This window comes from Ananas comosus, linkage group 2, assembly GCF_001540865.1.
Source record: "Ananas comosus cultivar F153 linkage group 2, ASM154086v1, whole genome shotgun sequence".
Taxonomy (NCBI): Eukaryota; Viridiplantae; Streptophyta; class Magnoliopsida; order Poales; family Bromeliaceae; genus Ananas; species Ananas comosus.
The window spans coordinates 1,768,707-1,792,130 of NC_033622.1; the positions used below are offsets into that span (position 1 = coordinate 1,768,707).

The following is a 23,424-nucleotide window of genomic DNA, read 5'->3' on the forward strand; positions in this document are numbered from 1 at the left end:
ATAGTTTCTAGTTGTAACATTCTACCAAAACATATTTATAAAAAAATAAATAAAACTAATAGCGCAAAAAGAAAAAGTGAATTAGATATAAAATAGAAAAAGATTTTAAATTTTATATCCGAGATCGTGCGTTTTAAAATTCAGCAAATATAATTTGTTATTATCATTATGATTTTAGTTATATAATATATTTTAAATGAACCGTACTACATTTATACGGTGTTCGGTGACGTGGCGGGCCGGGTCCACGGAGTAGCTTCTTCCTTTTTCACCGTCGCCGGGTTTCGCCCGCAACCTGTAAGCAGGTGCCACGTGTCGCTCCTCATCGCACCTCACCCTCACCAACTCTGCTCCACTAGTCCTATAAATCCCGGCCCCGGTGCCCTTCGCTCACCAGCTCTCCACCAAGAGCTAATTATTGTTGTTGTGTCCTCTACCCGCATTTGTTGTTATTTATTATCATTGTTCATCATACATTTATTGCAAAAAAAAAATTTGCAAAGAAACCCTCCAATTTTTCCTTTCTCCGATTCTCCTTCTCCTCCATCTTCTTCTCCGACTCATCTTGAATCTTTAAAAAAAAAAAAAAGATCGAGGTGCGGAGGTCGACGATGGTGAAGCCCGCGGGGGCGACGCCGCGGCGGAGGCTCTGGAACTCGAATCTGGACCTGGTGGTGCCGCGGTTCCACACCCCGAGCGTCTACTTCTACCGGCGCGGCGGCGGCGGCTGCGAGGCGGAGGGGGCAGGGGCGGGGTCGGAGGCGGTGGGGTTCTTCGAGGCGGAGAGGATGCGGGCGGCGCTGGCGCAGGCGCTGGTGGAGCTCTACCCGATGGCGGGGCGGCTGGCGCGCGACGAGGACGGGCGCGTGGAGATCGACTGCAACGGCGAGGGCGTGCTCTTCGTCGAGGCCGACGCCCCCGACGCCGCCGTCGACGACTTCGGCGACTTCGCCCCCACCATGGAGCTCGCCCGCCTCGTCCCCAAGGTCGACTACACCGACGAATCCTCCTTCCCCCTCCTCGTCCTCCAGGTACTACCCCGAACAAAAAAGAAAATTCTGGAATTAAATACATTTCATTCATAGCTAGGATACTCTACTTTCCGATAAGGAGGATAGACTCTTTTGTGCTCATAAATTTTCGACTGTTGGACGACGAAATGTGCGATTGATTAGGATGATAGTAGTCTCTAGAATTGAATAGGTTGGATGGAAATGGTCAAAGGGTAGATCTAACAGTCGAATTTTGAGATAACATTCTCTTCTGGTTAAGAGAGAGGGGAGAGTGTCAAAGGGAGAGAAGGGAAAGGTATTTGTTCGAGAAGGTTTTGGGCCATTTATTTTGAAATGGGTCAATCTTAAATTTGAAGCTGGATTTGGTCATAAATGAATTAAGTCATTCTCACTTCAGAGTGGAATAGAAATTCGAATTGGATTCCTATAAAATATTGGAACCAATAAATACAATTTTGATTTTATAGTTTAAAATTAGATGAAAACGAATTTTCAAAAAAAAAAAAAGAAAAACTAGAATTAAATACATTTGATTCTATTTTTTATTTTTTTTTTATGAGGTTGATTATTGCAGTGTGCAGTTGTTTCCTTTTTTTTGAAAAAATAAGTTTACTAATTTATAGTGAATAGTACAAATATCTTAGCAATTGAAATGTCACTTTCCTTGTGAACTAATTATTAGCTGGATCTTTTTTGAGTGTATTTTTTTTTTTAATGATAGTTGAGTTGAGTTGAATTTGGGCCCTTCATTGGTCGCAATTCAATTAATATAATATTAAAACAAATTCAATAGTCTTATATAAGTTGTCAAAAGAAAAAGAAAATTAAAAACTTTTATGTATAATTTGAATAATAAAATTTGATAACGGTAGAATCCGTGCTAAAGTGATAACTTTGGTTCTGAATTAATTAAAAGGTCAACATCTACAGTACAATTTATAAATTAGGCCTTTTGTACTTTTATAATTTCAAAATGGTCCTCCCATTTTCTTTAAGTGTACTGATTATTCTATAAATGGAGCTCTTTGAAACAGTCCTCCTATTTTCTTTCACTTCTTTGAAAAGAAAAAGACACTAACTTATCTTTTTCCCTTTATATTTTAAAAAATATATAACTTATTACTAAACATAATTAAGTTTCGGAACTTAGAATTTTACATATCAATTATTAAACTTTTAGTCAACTGTATTAGACATGATCAGTAATGATTCGCCACCTAATATTTGGCGGAAATGCGGTGGAGATAGCTGTGTCATAGCGTTAGTTTGTGACTTGTCACTTTCTCTTCTTTTTTTTTTTGTTTTAAGGAGTAAGTATTCTTTAATAATTGTATTATTAGTGTTGGTGAATTTACATGCATCATTTTTTTTTTTTTTTGTTTTATAGCATTACTATCTTTGACCCAACTTTGACCCTTTTAGCACAACTACAGTTAAAAATAGGTTACACAAACACTACATATGCCCAACTTCAAAAGAAAAAAAACAAAACAAAACAAAACAAAAAAAAGAACATCATCTTGAATAACCCCAACATGCTTGTTTTGTTTTAATAATTGTCTAAAATATTCAAGAATTAATTCGAAATATGAATGAATTTGGTTCTTATATGTAGAGTATTAACTGAATGGATATGATCAGATTCAATGTATAAAATCTGTTAATTAATATTAGTTTCCTTATTCGAGTGGAATTTAGATTTAGGTTTTATTATTAGAGTAAAATTTGGAATTGAATTTTGAACTAAATTGGGTTTAAAATCAAACAGTAAGTTAGAATCATGACAAGTTATGGCCAACAAAACTACTAATTTAAAAAGGAAAAACCGAAATAAAATCCATGCAACCTGAGATTTTATCCTTTTTTTTTAAAAAAAAAGAGATTTAATTTAATAGAATACAAATAAAAATGGAAATGTAGAGCATTTAATATTAGGTAGCATGTCGAAACTCGAAAGCAATGCGCCAAATAAACAATAATTGGCGTGACGAGTTACAATACATATATCATGCTTCCCACCTACTCTAAAATATTCGCCAAAAATCGTGCAAGTCTTGTTCTTGGATAGTGTTTGGTAGACAAATTGACGTATATATATATACATATATGCCATTCGAAAATACATCTCAACCTTTTTTTTTTTTATTGAGATCTCCTACAGTTTCGATTATATTTTCATTGAAAATAAGGGTTAATAACTAATAGAGTTATTATATTTGATAAAATTGTTAACTTAATAAAGTATACAAATTTGAATTTAAAAAAAAAAAAAAAAGTTGAAGGTGTCTCAACCGAAACAAATAAAAGCTAAGGATTCTATTTCGAAACCGCCTATAGGTGAGAGGGTTCTCCATACATTTTTGCCTAATTATTTTTTTCTTTGTATGACAATATTAAACCTTTCATTATTATTATTATTATTATTAAAGGTTTTGGTGGACTTTGTCCAACTAACAACATGTGCTTACTTGGTATACAAGCTTTTAAATACTATAAAATTTAGATATCTTATTTGGAATTTTTGCTCTTTGGAATAGAAAATTTCTCATTGACTTGGTCATGTTCTACCAAATTACTATATATATATATAGAAGTATTTAATGAGTCTATTATAAAATTTTATTTTATTTTATTTTATTTTATTTATTTAACCAATGTCTCTTAATATAGTTGTTAGATTTTGTCCAAAATAGTGAATTTGTTAACACAATAATATAGAAGTTGACGAGAAAACAAATAGCCTATCAATTTCTATGAAAAAAAAAAAAAAAGTAGTATAAGATAGAAAAAAATAAATAAATCTAAACTACATTATAGAGATGGATAAAATATAATACTACAATAGTTTTTTATTTAAAAAAAATAGTATAATGTTGCAAATAAAGTTAACACTGAAATATAATACAGTAGAGTGTAATTAAGGGAGAAAAGAAAAAGGTCATCAGTTTGAGTCTCATGTAGATAACTATCGATAGAACTGGAGTCCAAAAAAAATAGTAATAATAATTATAAAGTAATAATAATAATAATAATAATAAAATTACGGAGTAGGCGAGTAGGTAAATCTCTAGGGATGCGTGCACAAGTAGGCAACAAAGTTGTGTGCAGCATTTCGTCTTCACTCACCACCACATGACTCACCGCTCTTCTTTCTTTTTAGTTGTCCTTATCGCGGGACGGAGCTATGCAGAGACTAAGGGTGGCCGAGACCCCTCTCTTAGTAGTTTAAGAACTAAAATCAATAACGGTTGGGGCGTATGTCATACATCACAATCAGGGACGGATCTAGAATCCAATTCTTAAAAGGCCAAAGAAAACTTTAGTATACTATTTATATATCTAAAAACAGTAGAATTTTTGCAGGGATAACTTATGAAAGTTAAACTTTATAGAAATATATTTGCAATTCACTATATTTGTGGTGACCTGTATGCAATTAACCCTTAAATAAATGTAATATTTCTGAAGTAATGGAACCGGGACCGGCGGTCATAGTACTTAGCCCGTCGTGAGAGTGAGACAAATTCGCTAGTCACTCCACCCAACCCATTGGAAGGCCGGAGTGTTTCTAGGCTAATTAACGAAAAAAAAAATATTATAGAAAACCCACCGAACTTTAGCTCTTTTGTAAACAGGTGTTTCGACTTTCAATTTAGACAATTAGACTTTTTAAACTTCATCAAATAATTCAATAAAACTTCAAAATACATGTTAAAACAGGGTTAAAAATCAAGGGCCGGTTCAACCCAAACTTTCAATCATTATGCTTAATTACCAAAGTTGGAAGAGAAAACATATTTTTCTTTATATTTTGAAGCAGTACAGGATTATTATGTGCATGATATTCGATCAAACCAAACGTTGATTGCGGAGAAAGATCTATCAGATTATGTGATAAGGCTTATAAAATATAATTGCTAAAATTGAAAAATTAAACGCCTATTTAAGTTTAGGAGGTCTCTTCACATTGTACTCTTCTTTCTTTTATTCTGGTTTATGATGTTTTCATGTCATATGGATTGAAAAGGTTTCACTCTCAATCTCTCTATCTATGTATTTATCTCTCTTGACTATTTGAGAGACTATAAATTGGAAATGTTGATATTTTTGTTTCTTAATCTTGGTCATTGATGAAACCAATAAATCCAAGTCCTTTCTCAATTACCTGAGGTTGCTCTTTCAACATCCTATTCACATTTAAACTTGTTCCAATTTATACATCAAATCATTGTCATTGTTGGAGGTGACATCCTAAATGAAAATTTTCTTTGTAGACTAAAACATGAGGCCTTAATTACAACAATAATAAGGCCTTAATTACAACAATAATAACAGCCCATTTTTCACATTGAGATGTACTATAAAATATAATTGATGTCAGCTTCGTAGCATAGCGATGCGATTTCAAGATCTATCAGATTATGTGATAAAGCTTAGGAAATATGATTGCCAAAATTGAAAAATTAAACGCTTATTTAAGTTTAGGAGGTCTCTGCACATTTTACTCTTCTTTCTTTTATTCTGGTTTATGATGTTTTCATGTCATATGCATTGAAAAGGTTTCTCTCTATCTCTCTCTCTCTATCTATCTATTTATCTCTCTTGACTATTTGAGAGACTATAAATTGGAAATGTTGATATTTTAGTTCCTTAATCTTGGTCATTGATGAAACCAATAAATCCAAGTCCTTTTTCAATTACTTGGTTGCTCTTTCAACATCCTACTTCCAATTTATACATCAAATCATTGTCATTGTTGGAGGTGACATCCTAATGAAAATTTTCTTTGTAGACTAAAACATGAGGCCTTAATTTCAACAATAATAACAGCCCATTTTTCACATTGAGTTATACTATAAAATGTAATTGATATGTCAGCTTCGTAGCATAGCGATACGACTGTCGTGTCGTCAACTGCATTTGTCTTCGTACAAGTGGAATTACTGATTCCATTGAGTGGGGATGTGCCCAAGTGATCTTAGATATTTCATGTGGGTAGAAAACTAGTTGGTAAGTGATTTGTTGATGTCACTCCGTATGTCATCCTCCTAGAAATTAGGCAATAGATATGCCTTGTTTCAGGCTACTAGGCTCAGAATCCGGTGAATGCACTCTTAAATTTTAGATAAAAACACGTAGAATTTATCTGAATTATGAATCATTTTGACGTTATTATCTAATCTTTTAAAATTTTGATTTTACTATATAATCTTTTACTTTGTTTGATTTAAGTCACTCAACAATATTTTGATTTCAAATCAAACAAATTGAAAAATAGGATGATAAAATCAAAACTTTGAAGAGCCAACTTAAAATTTTTCATAGTTTAGATAAATTCGAAAAACTTTATTATGAATGTTTTAAAATTAAAAGCTAACGTCGTGTTTTGTGAAATTCAAAAGACGTGGAGATTTTGTGTGTATGTCTCTCGGTGTTCTCCAAATGGTTACAGTATAAGTTGATGATCATTGGTCGTGTGCATGATCCAATCAAATGTATACACTAGTCTTATTTTAAATTGTTTGTCGATGATTTTATTGATATTTTATGTTGTGGTTTACAAAATTAATTTTTATAAATTATGTTACACTATTTGATAGTATGTTACACTATGTGATTCAGGTGACTTATTTTAAGTGCGGCGGTGTCGCCCTCGGGGTGGGGGTGCAGCACCACGCGGCGGATGGCTTCTCGGCGCTCCGCGTCATCAACTCATGGGCAGACCTCACCCGCGGCGCACCCATCACCTTCCGCCCCTACATCGACCGCACGCTGCTCCGCGCCCGCGACCCCCCCACCCCCAAATTCCCCCACATCGAGTACCAGCCCCCGCCGTCGATGCCGCAGGCCGTTGTGCCATCCCCCGCCGAGCCCCCGAAGACCCCTCCGGCCGCCGTCGACATCTTCAAGCTGCCCCGGGCGACCCTCGACCTCCTCCGCTCCACACTCCCCGCGGGCTCCCCGCGGTTCAGCAGCTACACCCTCCTCGCCGCGCACGTCTGGCGGTGCGCCTGCCTCGCCCGTGGCCTTCCCGCCGATCAGCTCACCAAGATGTACATCGCCACCGACGGGCGCCAGCGCCTGCAGCCACCGCTTCCCGAGGGGTACTTTGGAAACGTGATCTTCACCGCAACCCCGATCGCCGCCGCAGGGGACGTGATCGGGACCGACGAATCGAAGCTGGCGACCGCAGCGCAGAGGATACACGCGGCGCTGGCGCGGATGGACGATGAGTACGTGCGGTCGGCGCTGGACTACCTGGAGCTGCAGCCGGACCTGTCGGCGCTGGTGCGGGGGGCGCACACGTTCCGGTGCCCGAACATCGGGCTGACGAGCTGGGTGCGGTTGCCGATCCACGACGCCGACTTCGGGTGGGGCCGGCCCGTGTTCATGGGCCCCGGGGGGATACCCTACGAGGGGCTCGCGTTCGTGCTGCCGAGCGCGAATGGCGACGGCAGCCTCTCCGTCGCCATCTCGCTGCAGGCCGAGCATATGGAGAAGTTCCGAAAGCTCATCTTTGAGATTTGAAAATTTGAAAAAAATTTGAAAAAGGGAGGGAAGGGAACTTAGATGCAATTTTTAAAACACTTTGTTATATTTTTGTTTTTTTGTTTTTTTTTGTTTATAACTTGATATGCTTGTATGGATAAAGGACTCTCTAAGGAGTTAATATTACAAAGGATAATGTTTTTTTTTTTTTTAATCTGAATTTTTTATGTTATTCTCTTGAAATGAGTTTGTAATCTTGCATTGAGGTGCTGGTTGATTGAATGTAATTGTAAATGCAGGATAGTTAGAGATGCAAAAATATTAAAATATAACCAATATTGTAGGTTGGATTGAGTAGAAAGGATATGATAATAAATAACTCTTTTCATTTTATATATTCGAGAATTGTATTTATAAATTTTGTTCATCTCATCACATCTAAGATAGAAGAAAAATATATGTTTTATTTAAAAGATGATTAGGTAAATAAAAGGCGATTAGATAGATAAATCTACCTCTTATTTAAAACTATTGGTTTTAGCTGTCGCAGTTCGAATTGAGGCCAATTAGCTTTATCTTCTGCAATTCAGCTTCTCTTGCAGTTTCAAGTTTCAACTACAACAGTTGGATTCTAATGAAGTAATGCAATAATAAATCTTGCTCACTATATTGCAAGATCCCTAATGGAGTAGCAGTTGCATGTAACCAAATAGTCCACAAAATTTAACCTAGTAACCCTATTACTATGAAATTTGAAATGGCGGATGCGACTTATAAGTAGTAAGAATCTGAATATAACAACGGGAGTTCGAACTTCTGACCACTACAGTCCCCAATCAGGTTATGCATTTGCTGAAGGCCACCATGATTGCCCACCAGCAGAATTTTCTCCATTAAAACCGCAAACCTGGGAGTTTGTTCGCCGTTACCACGACAATTTGCGAGACGTCGCAGCTTCTTCTCGACAGGCCCTACTTGTCGAGGGTGTTTCACCGTAATCACAGTTTCATTTTGCGCGATTCCACTGGTGGTAACGAAAGGCGAATTCGAAATCCGAGTTGCCTTTCGCCGTGCTCGGTTGAAGGGCACAATCTGAAACCAAGTCTAGAGAGAGCAAACCATGCTCAGAGCACACCTGTGCACTTGTAATGAGCTTACCTGGGCATGTTTTTTTGCGAAATTAAGGGCCAATCGAGGAACAAGAACCTCGCGAGTTTATTTTCACTGTAACAGCAAAATAACAGGATGCAGAACTCAGGAGAACACAGTCGCGCACAGCTTTTAACCATCATCAACAGATGAGAGACTCTCAAGAACAACAGCAGCAGCAGCGGTGTAAATTTTATATCTTGATCGGAAACTCTGATAAATATCAACTCATTATCCGAAACTCAAACTCGAGACCAGCACATTCATCATAAATTGACTGGAAATAGACCAACCATAGATCTGATTAATAAAAAAGGACAACACACAATCTTGCATCTCAAATTTGCTGCAGTAAACACACGATCGACGGAAATCCCCATGAAAAATGTGAAAGTAAAAGCAGCTCAACATCATTCCAGAACTAATCTGCAATAGAGTACTCACAAAACAATACCAAAAAAAAAGAAAAACAACTTACTCCACACACTTCAATTACATGTAGCATCAGTCACTGCAGAAAAAGATATAAGGCTTGCACTAGTGTTTCGCATTGTTACTGTCGGTGTACCATTACACCAGAATTGGTTTTCCTTTTATGCAATCCACTGTATTTGCTGTAGCAGATAATAAACATGCATGTTCCCACAAAACCGGGCGCGGAAGCGTGCTAGGAAGAAGCTGCATCTTTCGCCTCCCAGTGTAACCAAACACGGACAATTAGCGATGCAATTGTCGTGTTTGTGTTAACCAAGATAGCTGTTATTATACTCAGACTTCGACACGACATGAGCGGGCCACGACAACACAAACTGTTACACCAAACTGACTTTTTCCTAGGCGTTAACTTGAATCAAATTTCAAACCAATTTTCACAATAAGCCAACCAGTATCAGTTCAGTTCGGTACTTCGGTTTTACAGGAATAGTGCTTAGACCCCCATAGAGGTCATATATATCAAGGATTTCATCGACACGTGCCTTATCTACAGTGTCGTATCATGTCACAAGTTATCGGACGATACCGCCTCCGTGCCGATGGCATGTCTCAAAACTCTCTTTTCTCTAAATTAATAAGTAATTTTTACAATAAAGTTCAAAAGACTTAATAAAGATATAAAATATGCAATTAAAACATTTTGTTGCTAAAGAAAATAAATATTTCATGCAATTATGTGTTGGCACATATGTATTTTTCGTGACCGGCACACATCGGCACGGTCTGGCACGGTCCCAGACCTTACCGGCAAGGTTTTGGCGCGACCTCGTGCCACGGCACTTAAATCCTTGATATATATGTTATGCGATAGTAGAAACCCTTCCATACTCCCTATCGATCAATTTCTCAACAACAATTAGCAAACAACAAGAGCTGTGCCGAACAAGATGTTCATGCATCAAATCCGACCCTATGGATTGAAATCTTATCCGAATTGAATGATAATCGCCTTCTATGATAAGTCCAAGTCTCGAACATTGGTTGGCACTAAAATTTCCATCAGAGAAATATCCTCTACTAGTGGATATACTTCGAGTATAGTTAGTAGATTAAAAACAAACCCTTCAAAAAGGTATAGAGTTATAAGCTTACTCTTACACTCTCATTTGACTTTTGAAGCCGCATTAATCATCCCTTTAAATCAAAGAAAGGGATGATTAAGAAGAGCAACAGCTTCTTCATTGTAAAACCATAAATCAAAATGAATTTCAACAAACACTTAAGTTGTCTCTTTCTCCATCATCAACTAATAAAAGGATAAGCATTGATCTCCAAACATGTGTATGAAGCTAACAACTCTCATCCAACAGAAATTTAAAAAGAAAAAGGAAAAAAAAAAAATCTGTGAAAGCGAATCACTCCATTGTTTGATCTTTCTACATTTTTACCCATATAACACAGTCGATCGTGACGATATTTCTAAAAAATGCTAATGCGCAGGAGAATCACTACATTTTAAAGTATGCACTAACAGAGAGAGATTTCATCTACAATTAAATGATGCAAAATGTATTTAATTTAAATCTATTTATCGCCATCTGTATAACAAATATACGAACATCTTTGACTAGACCCGCTACCGAACGCCTATAAATCAACACTGTAAAACAGAAAACACCAGAGGTTTCAATGTTGGTGGAGGACGGAGCGCACAAGAAAAGAGAAGCATCTCATCCACATACCACATAACCGAGAACTAAACCTTTAAAGCTACCTGATCTTGCCACGAAATCTTCCTCTTACCGATTCTGCTCGGGTTTTTCCCTACATCTCTACATATCGACAACTTAAGATTGCTAGCAGCCGCATCTCCATCAACCGTACACCTCTCCGAGTTGTCAACTTTCAACGGCGCCCCATCCACTTGACAGCCCATTTCCTCGTCATTCTGGAATTATTTGAGACGATAAGTTAAACAGGCATTAGCAAATAAGTAATGCTACGGGGACCTGATAACCACCGCATACGCAGTGGATGAGCCAAGTTTCATGACACGGCAACTAGCCAGTGGTTCAACTTTGGAGTGCCAAGTTTGGCATCTGACTCATTAACTGCATTCTGGGATACATTCTGAAGCCCCCATGGCATCACTCTTCGTTCTTTACAAATAAATCAACTCGTATGCACGTATTTTAGAGGATGATAGAATGGTTGAATTACCATCGAAGATACTTGATTCAAATCAAACATTGCAGTAGTGCTCGTTGATGCACCGCCCCTTCCTCTTCTACTCTTATCTTCTAAAGAAAGATCACCGCGAACAGTTGGATGAGGCGGTCGAGGAATAGCAACCGGAGAGCACGGGATCATGTGAGGCTGCTTCTTGATTTTGAATTGTGCTCGTTGAGATCGATTCTCAATCAATGACTTGTATTTTCTTCGCAAGAATCTATGCATGGGAATCCGTTACGAATTTAGCATTGTTACATAACGTAAAATAAATAAATTTAGGGTAACAGGAAAACATAAACATATTTCAGCATTGAAAGAAGAGGAAAAGGATCATAATAATACTTGATTTCAGCCAAGAGCCTGAGTTTCTTCTGCTTTGTCTTCTGAAGTTTCTTCTTTTTTGCTTCAGCTTCCTGTGAAATTGGGTTATTATTAGATCATAAGAATATAAAGTTTTGTAATTTTTTACAGAATAAAAGAATTTGCAGTTTTGTAAAGAAAACAAAAGAGAAAGGAATAGAACAACAATGAAAACACTAATCATAAATTCGTCGTTTCTACCAAGATCAGATTTTGGCATAAGAAACTACAGCATACCAATTTACACATAAGATCCTCACAAAACCCTAGATCAATCAGAACTACAATACCAACAAAAACAGGGAAAAAAAAGAAAAAAAGAAAAACCCCTAGATTTACATGAGACCCAAATAATAATAATAGAACAAGATTTACCACAATAATAATCAAGATAACAAAGAAAAGCATCAGGAAAAAAAAAAAAGAAAGAGACAAATATGCAAAATTTGTGCAAAAACTGAAGCCTGTATTGTTGGAAACCTAGATACACAAAACGAAATATTATGCGTAGATAAATTACCAAGATCAAGAAAAAACTCACACAGAAGAGAACATCCAAAAAGCTGAAACGAAAACCTAAAAAAATCGGATTTTTATCAAAGATCTCTTAGAAAAGAGAGAGAGAGAGAAAGAGAAAAAGGTCTCACCTTTACCAACTCCTCGTAGTCCTGTAAAAGGCCCTGAAACTTAAACCTTTCTCTCACATCCTCCCCAACTGGGTAAGAAGAAGATGATGGGAAGGACTCCATGGAAACCCTTCTCGCCACCCTCTTCATCATCCTCCCCTCCCCCCCACCTCCTCCTCAAAGCAAAAACCCACAACAAGAACAAGAAGAAGAAGATGATGATGATGATGATGATGAAGATGCCCAAGAAGAGGTCATAAAAGGATAAGTATGAACAGAGATATAGAGAGAGAGAGAGATAATGGGTTGGTTTGTGGAGAGGGAAAGGGAAAGTTGGTTCCTTTGGCTTCTCTCTCTCTCTCTCTCTCTCTCTCTCTCTCCTATGGAAGGTATGACCAAGACAAAAAAGAAAACAAACACACCCCCCAAACATAAATTGGGGGATTGTAGAAAACATGAGATGGGTAATTTTTTCCTTTCCTTTTCCCTTTTTTTTTCTCTCTCTCTTTTGGTGGTGGATGTGGAGGCCATGTAGGAGTAGATTTTCATTTTGGGGGAAGGGAAGGGAAGGAAAGGGAAGGTGGGGGGGATGTTGCAGAGGGGCATTTATGGGAGGCAAAATTGGTTTTTTTTTCTTTGTTTTTTTTGTTTTGGTTTTTGGGTTGTTGTAGAGCTTAATTTTGTTTTGAAGGAGGAAGGTGCTTGGTTGGAAGGTACACCTTGAAGCCACCTAATCTTAACTCCACTCTTCTCTTTCCATCTCTTTCTCTCTCTTTCCATCTTCTTCTTCTACCATCTTTTCTCTCTACACATTGTTTTTTTTTTTTTTTGGTACCTTTCATACATGAATGAATGTTGGTCCAACACCAATGGGGCCATTGGAAACTAGAGAGAGAGAGAGAGAGAGAGAGGAAATGGTCTTCCTTGAAGGGTGGGGTTCTCTCTCTCTCTACAACAATATTTAGATTTGGGCTTTTTTTTGCAAATAGCCTCTTATAATTTTTTTTTTTTTAAATTGGCCCTGTCAAAAATTTATTTACAAAAATGGTCCTGGTCCTACCACGCAAGCGCCACGTCAGCGCCACGCGGGCGGGGCTGGACCAGATGGTTAAGTTGAACACGGTGAACCATTCACCATGTTCAATACAAAGTTTTTGTATTGGACACGGTGAACGTATCCAATACAAAATAGCTAAGATCGAAATATTTGTATTGGACACGGTGAATCATTCACCGCGTCCAATACAAAAATTTTGTATTGAACACGGTGGTTCACCGTGTTCAACTTACATACCTGGGCCCGCCCTGCCCGCGTGGTCCTGACGTGACGCTGGCGTGGCAGGGACATGACCATTTTTGCAAATAATTTTTGGACGGGGCTATTTTTGTAAATAAAATTTATCAGGGGGCTATTTGCAAAAAAAGCCCTTTAGATTTTTATTTTATTATTATTATAGTAAAATTGTGTGAAGGCTACATCAACTATAAGCTATTGAGACAAAGGTACTTCTGCTTCCTTTAATTATATTTCAAATTTAGAATCAAAGATATCAATTAATTATTTAAGTATTAATATTTTATCCATACTCCTTCAACTTCTATTTTTTTGATAAAATCTTTGTCTCGATTAAGTTGGAGATTTTATCAATTATAAATTCAATCACTAAGTAAAATTTTTAAAAAAATTTTAACAGTCAAAAAATCATTAAATTTAAACAAAAATTCTAGCTTAAGAACTCAAATAAAAAATTTTAAAATTAGAAAAGTGTTATTAGAAAATTTAAAAAAAATGGGGAGGTTATTTCATAATTCTCTATTATTTGGGAGGTCTCCTTACATTTTATATTTATTATATTTTATTTTTGGTTGTTGGGTGTTAACTGAGATGGAGATGGCTGAAAAGTAAAGACAATGACAGCTGGCTGCTCTTCTGTTTCCTGCGAAAAAATTTACTATATCATATTTACACCACATCATCAACAACAAATCAATCATATCTCTGAATTAAAAAAAAAAAGGAAAAATTTCATCACTACCCTTCCAAATAAGTCTAATATCATGAATGCCCCTATAAAAATTGAAATATCATAAATAACCTTTTAAAAGAGAGAAACTTTCAAAAATAACCTTCACACTAATTTATTATCAATTTTGAATAAACAACAAACAAAATTCCAACTTTGCCCTTATTGTCATTACCATCTTAAAATATTTAATTGACTATAAAATTATTTATAATTTTATAAACACTCTTTTAAATTTATAAATGACCTACATTTAGAAATAAGGTTTTTGTCAGTTAAAAATATATATATAATCCTGACAAGTTAAGCTAAAAAATAAAAAAAATAAAAAATTTTGAAAAAAATTTACCAAAAAATTGTTTAAAGTATCAATTGACTCATTAAAATTAGGTTAAACAATTTATTCAAAATATAACTTAAATATATATGCATGATGTGAATTAAGTTATTTGAACTAGCACAAATTTCTGTGCTTTGGCATCTCGAATTTTAAAATAAATGATATAAAGTATCTTATTTTATAAACCACACAACAGTAAAATAATATATTTTACTGTTTATTTTAATATTTTAAAATAAATATATCATGCTAAAATACTTTTGTAAAAAATTTTAGAAGTTAAGGGCAAAATGGACATTTCGACCATATTTATGATAATCTAAATATTTTATAATTCTATAAAGAGATGAATAGTAAGGGTAAGGGTATGTTTGAAAAATAATAAGTATTTGTAGGGGTAATTGTGATATAATCAAATTTATAGGTGCATCTATAATATTTTTGAAGTTTAGAGGGGCACAAATAAAATTGACCCTAAAAAAAAATATAACAAAAAAATTTTTTATAATCATAATCTCACGAATAATTTTAAAAAAATTATTTAATTAATTTAAAATATCATATCATCAATATAACTGGTATATTTTAAAACTTTTTGATTTTGTGTAGCTGAGAATGTGATGGGGAGGTAGAGTGAAATTGATTGAAATTACTAAAATACCCCCATTTTTTTTTTTTACTTTTCCTGTAGGGGGACATTCCTTCCTGTGTCTTAGGAAAGCACCCAGAAAGTCATCCTCTGTTGCTTGACTCACAAACCTTTCTTTCGCTTTCTTGTCATTGAAAAGAATATATAGTATTTAAAGAACTGATTATTTTAAAAATAAATATAAATAAAAATTATACTTAAATTTTTATTTAGATAAAAATTAGTGTGTAAATGAAAATTAAAAAAATAATATTTGAATGATTAAGAAGAATAAAAGAAATAGTAGATACAAGATTTTAAGTGCCCATCGGCACGGGCCGTACCCACCGTGCCGTACCATGCCAACAAGATACCGGCACGATACAGACCCCGTGTCGATGGCACAGTTCAAAACTCTCTATTCTTTAAATTAGTCAGTAATTTCTTCAATAAAGTTCAAAAGATGTGATAAAAAGACATAATAAATAGTTAGAATATTTTGTTGCTAAAGAAAATAAATATTTTATGCTATTATGTATTGGCACACAAGAATTTTTTTTACCGGCACGCATCGGTACGGCTCAGCACGCACCGTGTCATACCGTGCCGGCAAGTTTCCGGCACGATTCCGTACCACGGCACTTAAATCCTTGAGTAGATAGTTATAATTTAAAAATACTAAGAATACTCCTGGCTCTAAACCTATGTAATATAAACTTTGTATTTTCATATTTTAAATAATATGTATTTAAATTGATGAGTTTAAAAATAATATTTTGCCTTTAAAAATTAATTAACTATTGAACCAAAAATTGAGAAAACATATTATCTTTATAATTATTGCTTGAAATTAACTAATAATAATTGGAAATTACCTTGTCTTGTTCTAATGAGCATAATAATAATTGAAAATTAGATAACAATCATAGTAGATCTCTTATTATTTTAGATATGAAAGGAAGGCAATGACCATTTTTTTTAAAAAAAAAATCAAATAATTAGGTCTCATATTCAACAATAAATAGCTAGGTTTTCAACTTTAGATATTACGTACTCATCACAAAGTTTTTGGTCAGTGACATTAGATATGATCTGAAAAGATAATAATAACGATTTCAAATTGTCTGAAAGAGTTTCAGAATCACGAAAAATGCGGGCTTGAGATTGTTATTCAAGGGTTCATGTTCGAAGTTTAATTAAGCCATATCTTTTCAACTCAATTTATTTTAAAAAATAAATAAAATAAGTAACTTTTTTTTTTCAAAATAAAGAATATTTTGTTTGCACAAAGTAGCTTTCAATAGACGATAGAGTAGTGATATGAATAGAGATAAAAATGGATCGAAATTGACGCTTCCGTCCTAATCCGTGTCAAATTAGACGATAAGTAAAAAAGTAAAATTATAGAGTCCGCTCCGATTCCGATCCGATAAGTAACGGGTAAGAGGTAGGAGACTATCTCCGGCCCCGGATCCGTCCGTTTTGCATCCGTTGATTCAAATCACATGATCGGTCCATGGGTGAAACGTGGTGAACCAGGTCCAGGCAATAAATTCCACTTCAAAAAAAAAAAGAAGCCCCATACAATTCCCCCCACCACCGCTCTCGCCGACCTTGGATCGAGCACCGCTTCCGCAAAACCACCACCATATAAATAGCTCCCCGTAAGCGTAGAGACCCTCGTCGAACACCTCTCCCATGGCGAACCTCAAGGATCGCCTCCTCCCCCCTCGACCCCCCTCCACCACCGCCGCCTCGCCCAACGACGGCGCCGCCGCCTCCTCCGCCGCGGCGGCGGCGGCGCGGCGCCGTGGGGCGTTCCATGGGATGGACGCGCTAGGGCTCAAGAAGCGGGGGCAGAGCGTCCGCGCGTGGATCCGCGTCGACGCGGCGACGGGGGAGTCCCACGTGATCCAGGTCGACAAGTTCACGATGATGCGGCGCTGCGACCTCCCCGCGCGCGACCTCCGCCTCCTCGACCCCCTCTTCGTCTACCCCTCCACCATCCTCGGCCGCGAGCGCGCCATCGTCGTCAACCTCGAGCAGGTCCGCTGCATCATCACCGCCGACGAGGTGCTCCTCCTCAACTTCCCCGACGGATTCGCGGTGCAGCAGTACATCGCCGAGCTCCGCAGCCGCCTCGCCACCGCCCGCGGCGGCGACGGCGACGGCGACGGCGACGGCTCCCCCGACTACCTCCCATTCGAGTTCCTCGCCCTCGAGGTCGCGCTCGAGGCCGCGTGCACCTTCCTCGATGCCCAGGTACTCGGATTTAGGGTTTCTCCATGGCCTCTACTTGTCGAATTATTGGATTGATGAAATGAAGAGCTAAATTACTGTGTGACTTTTTAGTTGTTGTTGTTAGGAGTGATTTGGTGATAATTTAGGGGTTGTTTGGTTATTTGGAATACTATTGATTTTATTTTTTTCAGAAAACAAATTTTTGATGCTTTTTTTTTGCCCGTTTGTTTCCATGGAAAACTTTTTAAATTTTTTATTTTTTCAAATTTTATGGCGAACTAGTGTTTTTCTTTTCCGAAGATAAAACGAAAACATTAATTTTTTATAAAATTTGGAAAAGGTTTTTTTTAAAAAAACTAGTTTTCTTTGGAATCTGGAAAAGATATTTTTCATAAAAATATCCGGAAAATTTGCATTCCATACTTTTGTGTGATTTATTAGATGCAGTGTGATTGATTAATGTGAAATTTTCACCTATAAATGAACATAGCTAGTTAGAGTGTGTTAAATATGCCCTGGGCATTTTCCTTTTGAAGATTGATGGTCTGGGATATTACTTGCTTGTTTTTGAAACTGCCCTTTGCATGGTTTTGACTTCGATTAGTTACACCACTGGTCCCTCGGCCTTTATCCGGTTGTTCACTTTGGTCCCCTGCCTTTTAATATTTTTATTTTGAGTCCTACCATTTGTTAGTTGTTTCAATATACATTTTCCATCAAAAAAACTTGTTAACTTTGACACAAATTGCCGCATAGTAAGGTGGTGCTGATGTGGAAAACAACTAATCAACCATAGGAATTCAATTGCAAAAGCTAATTGCTTTGGGGCCACAGTGAAAATCGGGTGAAGGTTAGGATCAATGGTGTAATTAATGCTTTCGACTTTTGACTACCCTTATGCTTAAACCTGATCAATCTCTGCACAAATATACCGATTGGACAACTTTAGAAAGGAGAGGAGGTGTTGGAAGTACAATATTATTAGGTATGGAATGTTGATATTTTACATGTAAAGGGTATTTCAGATGTGCGGAAGGAAAATTTTCAAATCGTAACAGTTTATAAAAGAATAAAGAGCATAATAAAGGTATAAGCATATGGAACAGCATATGTTCTTTAATCTGTTTATCTTTGTCCATGTTTGATTTACAATGTAGGAAGGGAAAAAATTATGTTCGATATGAAATTTGCATTTGCATCTTAGTATACGGCTTATAAAGGAGATGAATCAAATACAGGACGTCATAGTAGGGGCTCATAATTGAAATGGTTAGTGGCTGATAATTGAACTCCTCATACTTGTCCGCGTTCTTTGTTTCGTACAATGCAAAGTAGGTTGAGGTGTCCTTTCAAATTACGGATATTGTATATGGCTTGTTTGATACTGATTACTAATTTCCATAGAAGCATAAATGCAATTTAATCTTCTACTTGCGAGTACCTAAAGAGAAGCAGTTGTAATGAAGTTTGTATAAAATTTGGCTCATATACCTCCTATTCAATTACCTAATTTCAATAAGATATGATGTACAATGATTGAAGATTAGAAAACTAGATCCTTTAACGAACCTTCCTTTTGTAGAATGAAATCTATGCTTCCACTCAATCTATCACTTTTGGCATATATTGAGTGATGAACATTTGGGACCATCTAACTGCTCTCATGAAAGGCTGTTTGCTAAGTTTAATTGTATATGACGTGCTGCACTTACTATTTTCAATCCTTTTGTTATTGCATACAATAATAACTTTACTCAAGTTTGTCCCAGCATGCATACTCAAATAAGTAAGAGTAGGTAATTCTATCTGAATTCTTCTGCCTACCGAAATTGTCTCACTTAGTGTATCAAGTGATAATGGTGAGTGATAATGGTATTTTGGAAATTTCAGCAGTAAAAACATAAAGGTTTTGTTGCTAATTTGGAATGTATATGCTATTTCATCAGCCACGGGTGCTTTTGAAATAGTCCAGTTAGAGTATCATTGTCCCATTGCAGTCGCACTTTTGTGAATGCTAATAAATTGCGACTACAAATACATAATATATGAAATATGAAATATTTGTAAATTTGTATTTTCATTAGCAAAAGAGGGGAAATACATTAAGAAACTTCACATGTAAGTTTATACAAAGCAAAAGCAACAAACTTTTGTAGTCTGCTGATATGCCTATTGTGTACTACTCAGTAGTTGATTCTGAATTCATTTTCTGCACACAATATTCACTGATGAATTAATGCCTACATCCTAGTTCAATCCAAAACTACGATCAAGACTTCAAGCCGGTTGAGAAGTCCCGAAGTTGACTCTCCACCATTCTGTGTTGCTGGTCTGTTAGCTATTTGTCTTTGTGAAATAATTACTGCCATTAGGGTTGCATCTTGTTTAACTCGTACTTCCTTTGTACTTCCTTTCTTGCACTTGATGTTTGACTTAAAACATGTAGATTTCATTCGGTAAGTAGAGAACTGAGGACATCTGCGAATTTCATCAGGCTGCCGATCTGGAGATTGAAGCTTACCCTTTGTTAGATGAGCTGACATCCAAGATTAGCACTCTTAACTTGGAACGTGTACGGCGTTTAAAAAGCAAACTCGTTGCATTGACTAGGAGAGTCCAAAAGGTGAACAAAAACTAACTCTGTTTGTTAGTTCCTTTCTTGCATATTGCTTCTTAACATTGTTCCAGAGTTTCTTTTAAAGGTCAGAGATGAGATAGAGCAGCTGATGGATGATGATGGCGATATGGCCGAGATGTTTCTCACTGAAAAGAAACAGAGAATGGAAGCATCATTCCTAGGTGAGCAGTCTTTAAATGGATTTAGTAATAGTGGGCCTGGCATATCAGTTTCTGCTCCAGTTTCTCCTGTTTCTTCACCACCTGAATCTAGGAAGCTTGAGAAGACCTTTAGCTTTGCTAGGAGCAGGCATGACAGTTTCAAGAGTTCGGACTCCAGCATAAACAACATAGAAGTGTTAGAAATGTTGTTAGAAGCTTACTTTGTGGTCATTGATAATACCCTCAATAAGTTAACTTCGGTAATTACTACAAATATTCGTGTTATTTCATTTTATCCTAGTTAGATTGAAGAATCTAAAGGTTTGACTTCTGTGCTCTCTCTTTTCAGCTGAAGGAATACATTGATGACACAGAGGATTTCATCAACATTCAGCTGGTATTTTCTCTTATCATTTCCTTAATATTATTTGAGCCACCCGTTGTTCTCACAGTAATATCATGAAAAGCTATATAAACTGTGATACAATCAACTTAATAATCTCTTCAGTGATTCTGAACACCAGATATTGGTCCTACGAAGAGTGATCAAAATTAAGCGTGGATAAACTCTTTAGTTATCTGGGGATTCTTTGAGTTTCCATGATACACCGTAGTAGTTCTTTTATTACTTCTTATATGCATTATCTCCTTGCCTAAAGGGAAGCTCATCGCTTTTAGGCTAAAGTTTGGTAATGTAGTGGCTAAAAGTATCATTTCTATACTATGAAAGGCCCACAAAATTTAAAAGTGCTTAAAATCTTTCTTCCTCCAATGCTGTAAAATTGCGGTTGCAACCACCACCGGAGAAGTTTGTAGCTAGTAACAGTTGCGACCACAATGTAATAATGTAAGAGAAGGAAAAATTAAAAGCATTTTTAGATTTTTGGGACTTCGATAGTATAAAAACAGTTGTTTTAGGCACCACATTACCAGATTAGGCCTTAGTGCGTAAATAATTAGCGAATTACGTTATTGAAAGAAGGTCCATTCTACATAAGCAGTTAAACATAACTCTTCTTGGGCAACGGCATGTGCCTCAGCATGTGAAATAATTAATGAAATTTCTTTTGTCAACTAGTGATGCGTCATTGTTGAAACTTGACATGCTTGAAAGTTGAAACAACCAGCAAGCCTCATGTCTTGTATGATAAGTTATATTAAAAGAAAAAAAAAGTTGTGCGAGTCAGAATTCATTACCGCTGGAGAGGGACAAATGCAGACATTTCTAGTCGGGACATGAGGACTTCTGATATGCATCTTTGCATGAAGAGCCAATCATGAGCTTTTTACAAGTAAAATGTTCTTCTTTAAAGCGCTCTTTTTTTAAATCATTTATTTTAGTCGTTTGCCTGGAGTGAATTGTAGACCAACTGGGAAAAGCTAAGACTTCAGTATTGGTAGTTCTGTGATAAGTAACTGGTGTGGCGGCCATAACTTTGTGACATACACCTGTTAAACAGCACTTTTGGAGGCTGATCTGGTATATTTTTGCTTCAATATAGCAATATTACTAAATTTGGGTACTCTACATGTTTAAGAGCTAATAATGCTAGAAATTTTTACAGATATATATATTTATATTGTTGTGCTAAAATAGTGAAATTACCCTTGTAATCGTCTAGATGTTTTATTACTGCTCCTGCTCAACTTCTACCTTCTGTTTCCTCGTTAGTTCTCTGTACAGTATTGATGACATTTTGATGACATCTTCATGTTTGTTTCTTTGTCTGTCCACTAATTGCCATTTATAGCTAAAAAATTGAATTTGACCTTTTCTCTTCTACTCTTTTATGGTGCTAATTAAGTTGCTGGTAGGCTCTAGATCGCGTTCTTAATCAAATGATTCGAGCATTGATCTCAGTTTCTATCTCGCAGGACAACGTTCGCAATCAGCTGATCCAATTCGAGCTGCTACTAACAACCGCGACATTCGTGGTTGCTATTTTCGGGGTCATCGCAGGGGTCTTCGGTATGAATTTCCAGGTACCGTTGTTCGAAGAATCAGGTGCGTTCCAGTGGGTGCTCATAATCTCCGGAGCGTGCGGCGTGATTATATTCTGCTCTTTCTTGTGGTACTTCAAGCGCAGAAGGTTCATCCCACTGTAAATACGTCGGAAGGGATTCTTCTCAGATGCTTTGAAATCTGCTTCGTGTGCATCGTACAAATGCTCAAGGTAATTTTTTTTCTTCTAATCTTTTTATTTTTTTCCTGTTGTGTTCATGTACATATCATTCTTGTTGATTCCCACAGCCAATCAACTTGTGGGTCTAAATAATAATAGAAGGAACAGGTTAATTCAAAGTGTATATTGTTCTCCTTCGCTGTCGAAAAATTGCTAGTGAACTAACATGTTTCTTTTTTCGCAACCAACTAAATTGGTGTATAAGCATTTTCTGCGTCTTTTAATTCGAGTGGAACTTTTTTTTTTTGTATGGTGACTGATTCAGACTTCAGAGAGAGTGGTTCATACATGCATTGATTTGAGACTTCGAATATCAACTATCAAATCCTCAATCAATTAATTGTGTTGGGTATGGTCAATACAGAAATTCTAAACTAATGAGGGCTTTTATATCAAATAGTTGAATAAGCCTCTCTCCTCGAGTAAAGTTATTAATTTTGTAGCCATTTCAATTGCTCGTTTTGTATATGATTTTGAATAATTTTAAAGCTCAAATCTTTTTTTTCCCTTTTGGTTTTGATAATTAAACATTAGGATCGAAGAAGGGTGTATTTTCTTCAATTTTTATTATTCTTTTTTCACATGTTAGAATAAAAGAAATAAATTATTTCTTAATTTTAAAGTTTTGCTAGATTATATGCAATTCTAACTACTAAAGCTACTGTGCAATTGGGGTCTATTGATAAAGCTCAAGGGCTATCATTAACAAATTTAAAACCTTGGGTGTCTGTTTTCGAAAGTGTCAAAGTTCAGGAGGTTTTGTGCATTTTTTCTCTTTTTAATTTGCTAGTGCTATTAGCGAAACTGTTGCCAATAAATTATTAAAATTAAGGATTTAAAGTGTCGTGGCACGGATCGTGTCAGAAATTTGTCGGCACGATACGTGCCGGGCCGTACTGATGCGTGCTGGTCACAAAAAATATATG

The 23,424-nt window shown here is 36.4% G+C and overlaps 3 protein-coding genes across 3 annotated transcripts; 2 read left to right on the forward strand and 1 right to left on the reverse strand.

Annotated features, from left to right (window-relative positions):
* Positions 376-7,722, forward strand: LOC109703812 (hydroxycinnamoyltransferase 1-like). Its single transcript, XM_020224534.1, has 2 exons — positions 376-1,031; positions 6,636-7,722. Exons 1-2 carry the CDS (start codon positions 612-614, stop codon positions 7,539-7,541), a joined length of 1,326 nt encoding a protein of 441 aa, XP_020080123.1. The 5' UTR covers positions 376-611; the 3' UTR covers positions 7,542-7,722.
* LOC109723107 lies at positions 10,492-13,067 on the reverse strand. The gene is made up of 4 exons (XM_020251330.1): positions 12,326-13,067; positions 11,661-11,731; positions 11,307-11,535; positions 10,492-11,034 (listed from the first exon to the last, which is right to left on the reverse strand). Exons 1-4 carry the CDS (start codon positions 12,455-12,457, stop codon positions 10,843-10,845), a joined length of 624 nt encoding a protein of 207 aa, XP_020106919.1. The 5' UTR covers positions 12,458-13,067; the 3' UTR covers positions 10,492-10,842.
* LOC109728387 (magnesium transporter MRS2-1-like) lies at positions 16,909-22,744 on the forward strand. The gene is made up of 5 exons (XM_020258782.1): positions 16,909-17,558; positions 20,032-20,160; positions 20,240-20,575; positions 20,665-20,712; positions 22,191-22,744. The coding sequence occupies exons 1-5, from the start codon at positions 16,995-16,997 to the stop codon at positions 22,419-22,421; spliced, it is 1,308 nt and encodes a 435-aa protein (XP_020114371.1). The 5' UTR covers positions 16,909-16,994; the 3' UTR covers positions 22,422-22,744.

Coding starts and splice junctions, on each gene's coding strand:
- LOC109703812 (XM_020224534.1), top strand. CDS start 612: ATGGTGAAGCCCGCGGGGGCGACGCCGCGGCGGAGGCTCTGGAACTCG. Junction 1,032..6,635: donor TCCCCCTCCTCGTCCTCCAG/GTACTACCCCGA, acceptor TATGTGATTCAG/GTGACTTATTTTAAGTGCGG.
- LOC109728387 (XM_020258782.1), top strand. CDS start 16,995: ATGGCGAACCTCAAGGATCGCCTCCTCCCCCCTCGACCCCCCTCCACC. Junction 20,576..20,664: donor CCCTCAATAAGTTAACTTCG/GTAATTACTACA, acceptor CTCTCTTTTCAG/CTGAAGGAATACATTGATGA. Junction 20,713..22,190: donor ATTTCATCAACATTCAGCTG/GTATTTTCTCTT, acceptor TCTATCTCGCAG/GACAACGTTCGCAATCAGCT.
- LOC109723107 (XM_020251330.1), bottom strand. CDS start 12,457: ATGATGAAGAGGGTGGCGAGAAGGGTTTCCATGGAGTCCTTCCCATCA. Junction 11,536..11,660: donor AGGCTCTTGGCTGAAATCAA/GTATTATTATGA, acceptor TCCCATGCATAG/ATTCTTGCGAAGAAAATACA. Junction 11,035..11,306: donor TGAATCAAGTATCTTCGATG/GTAATTCAACCA, acceptor AAATAATTCCAG/AATGACGAGGAAATGGGCTG.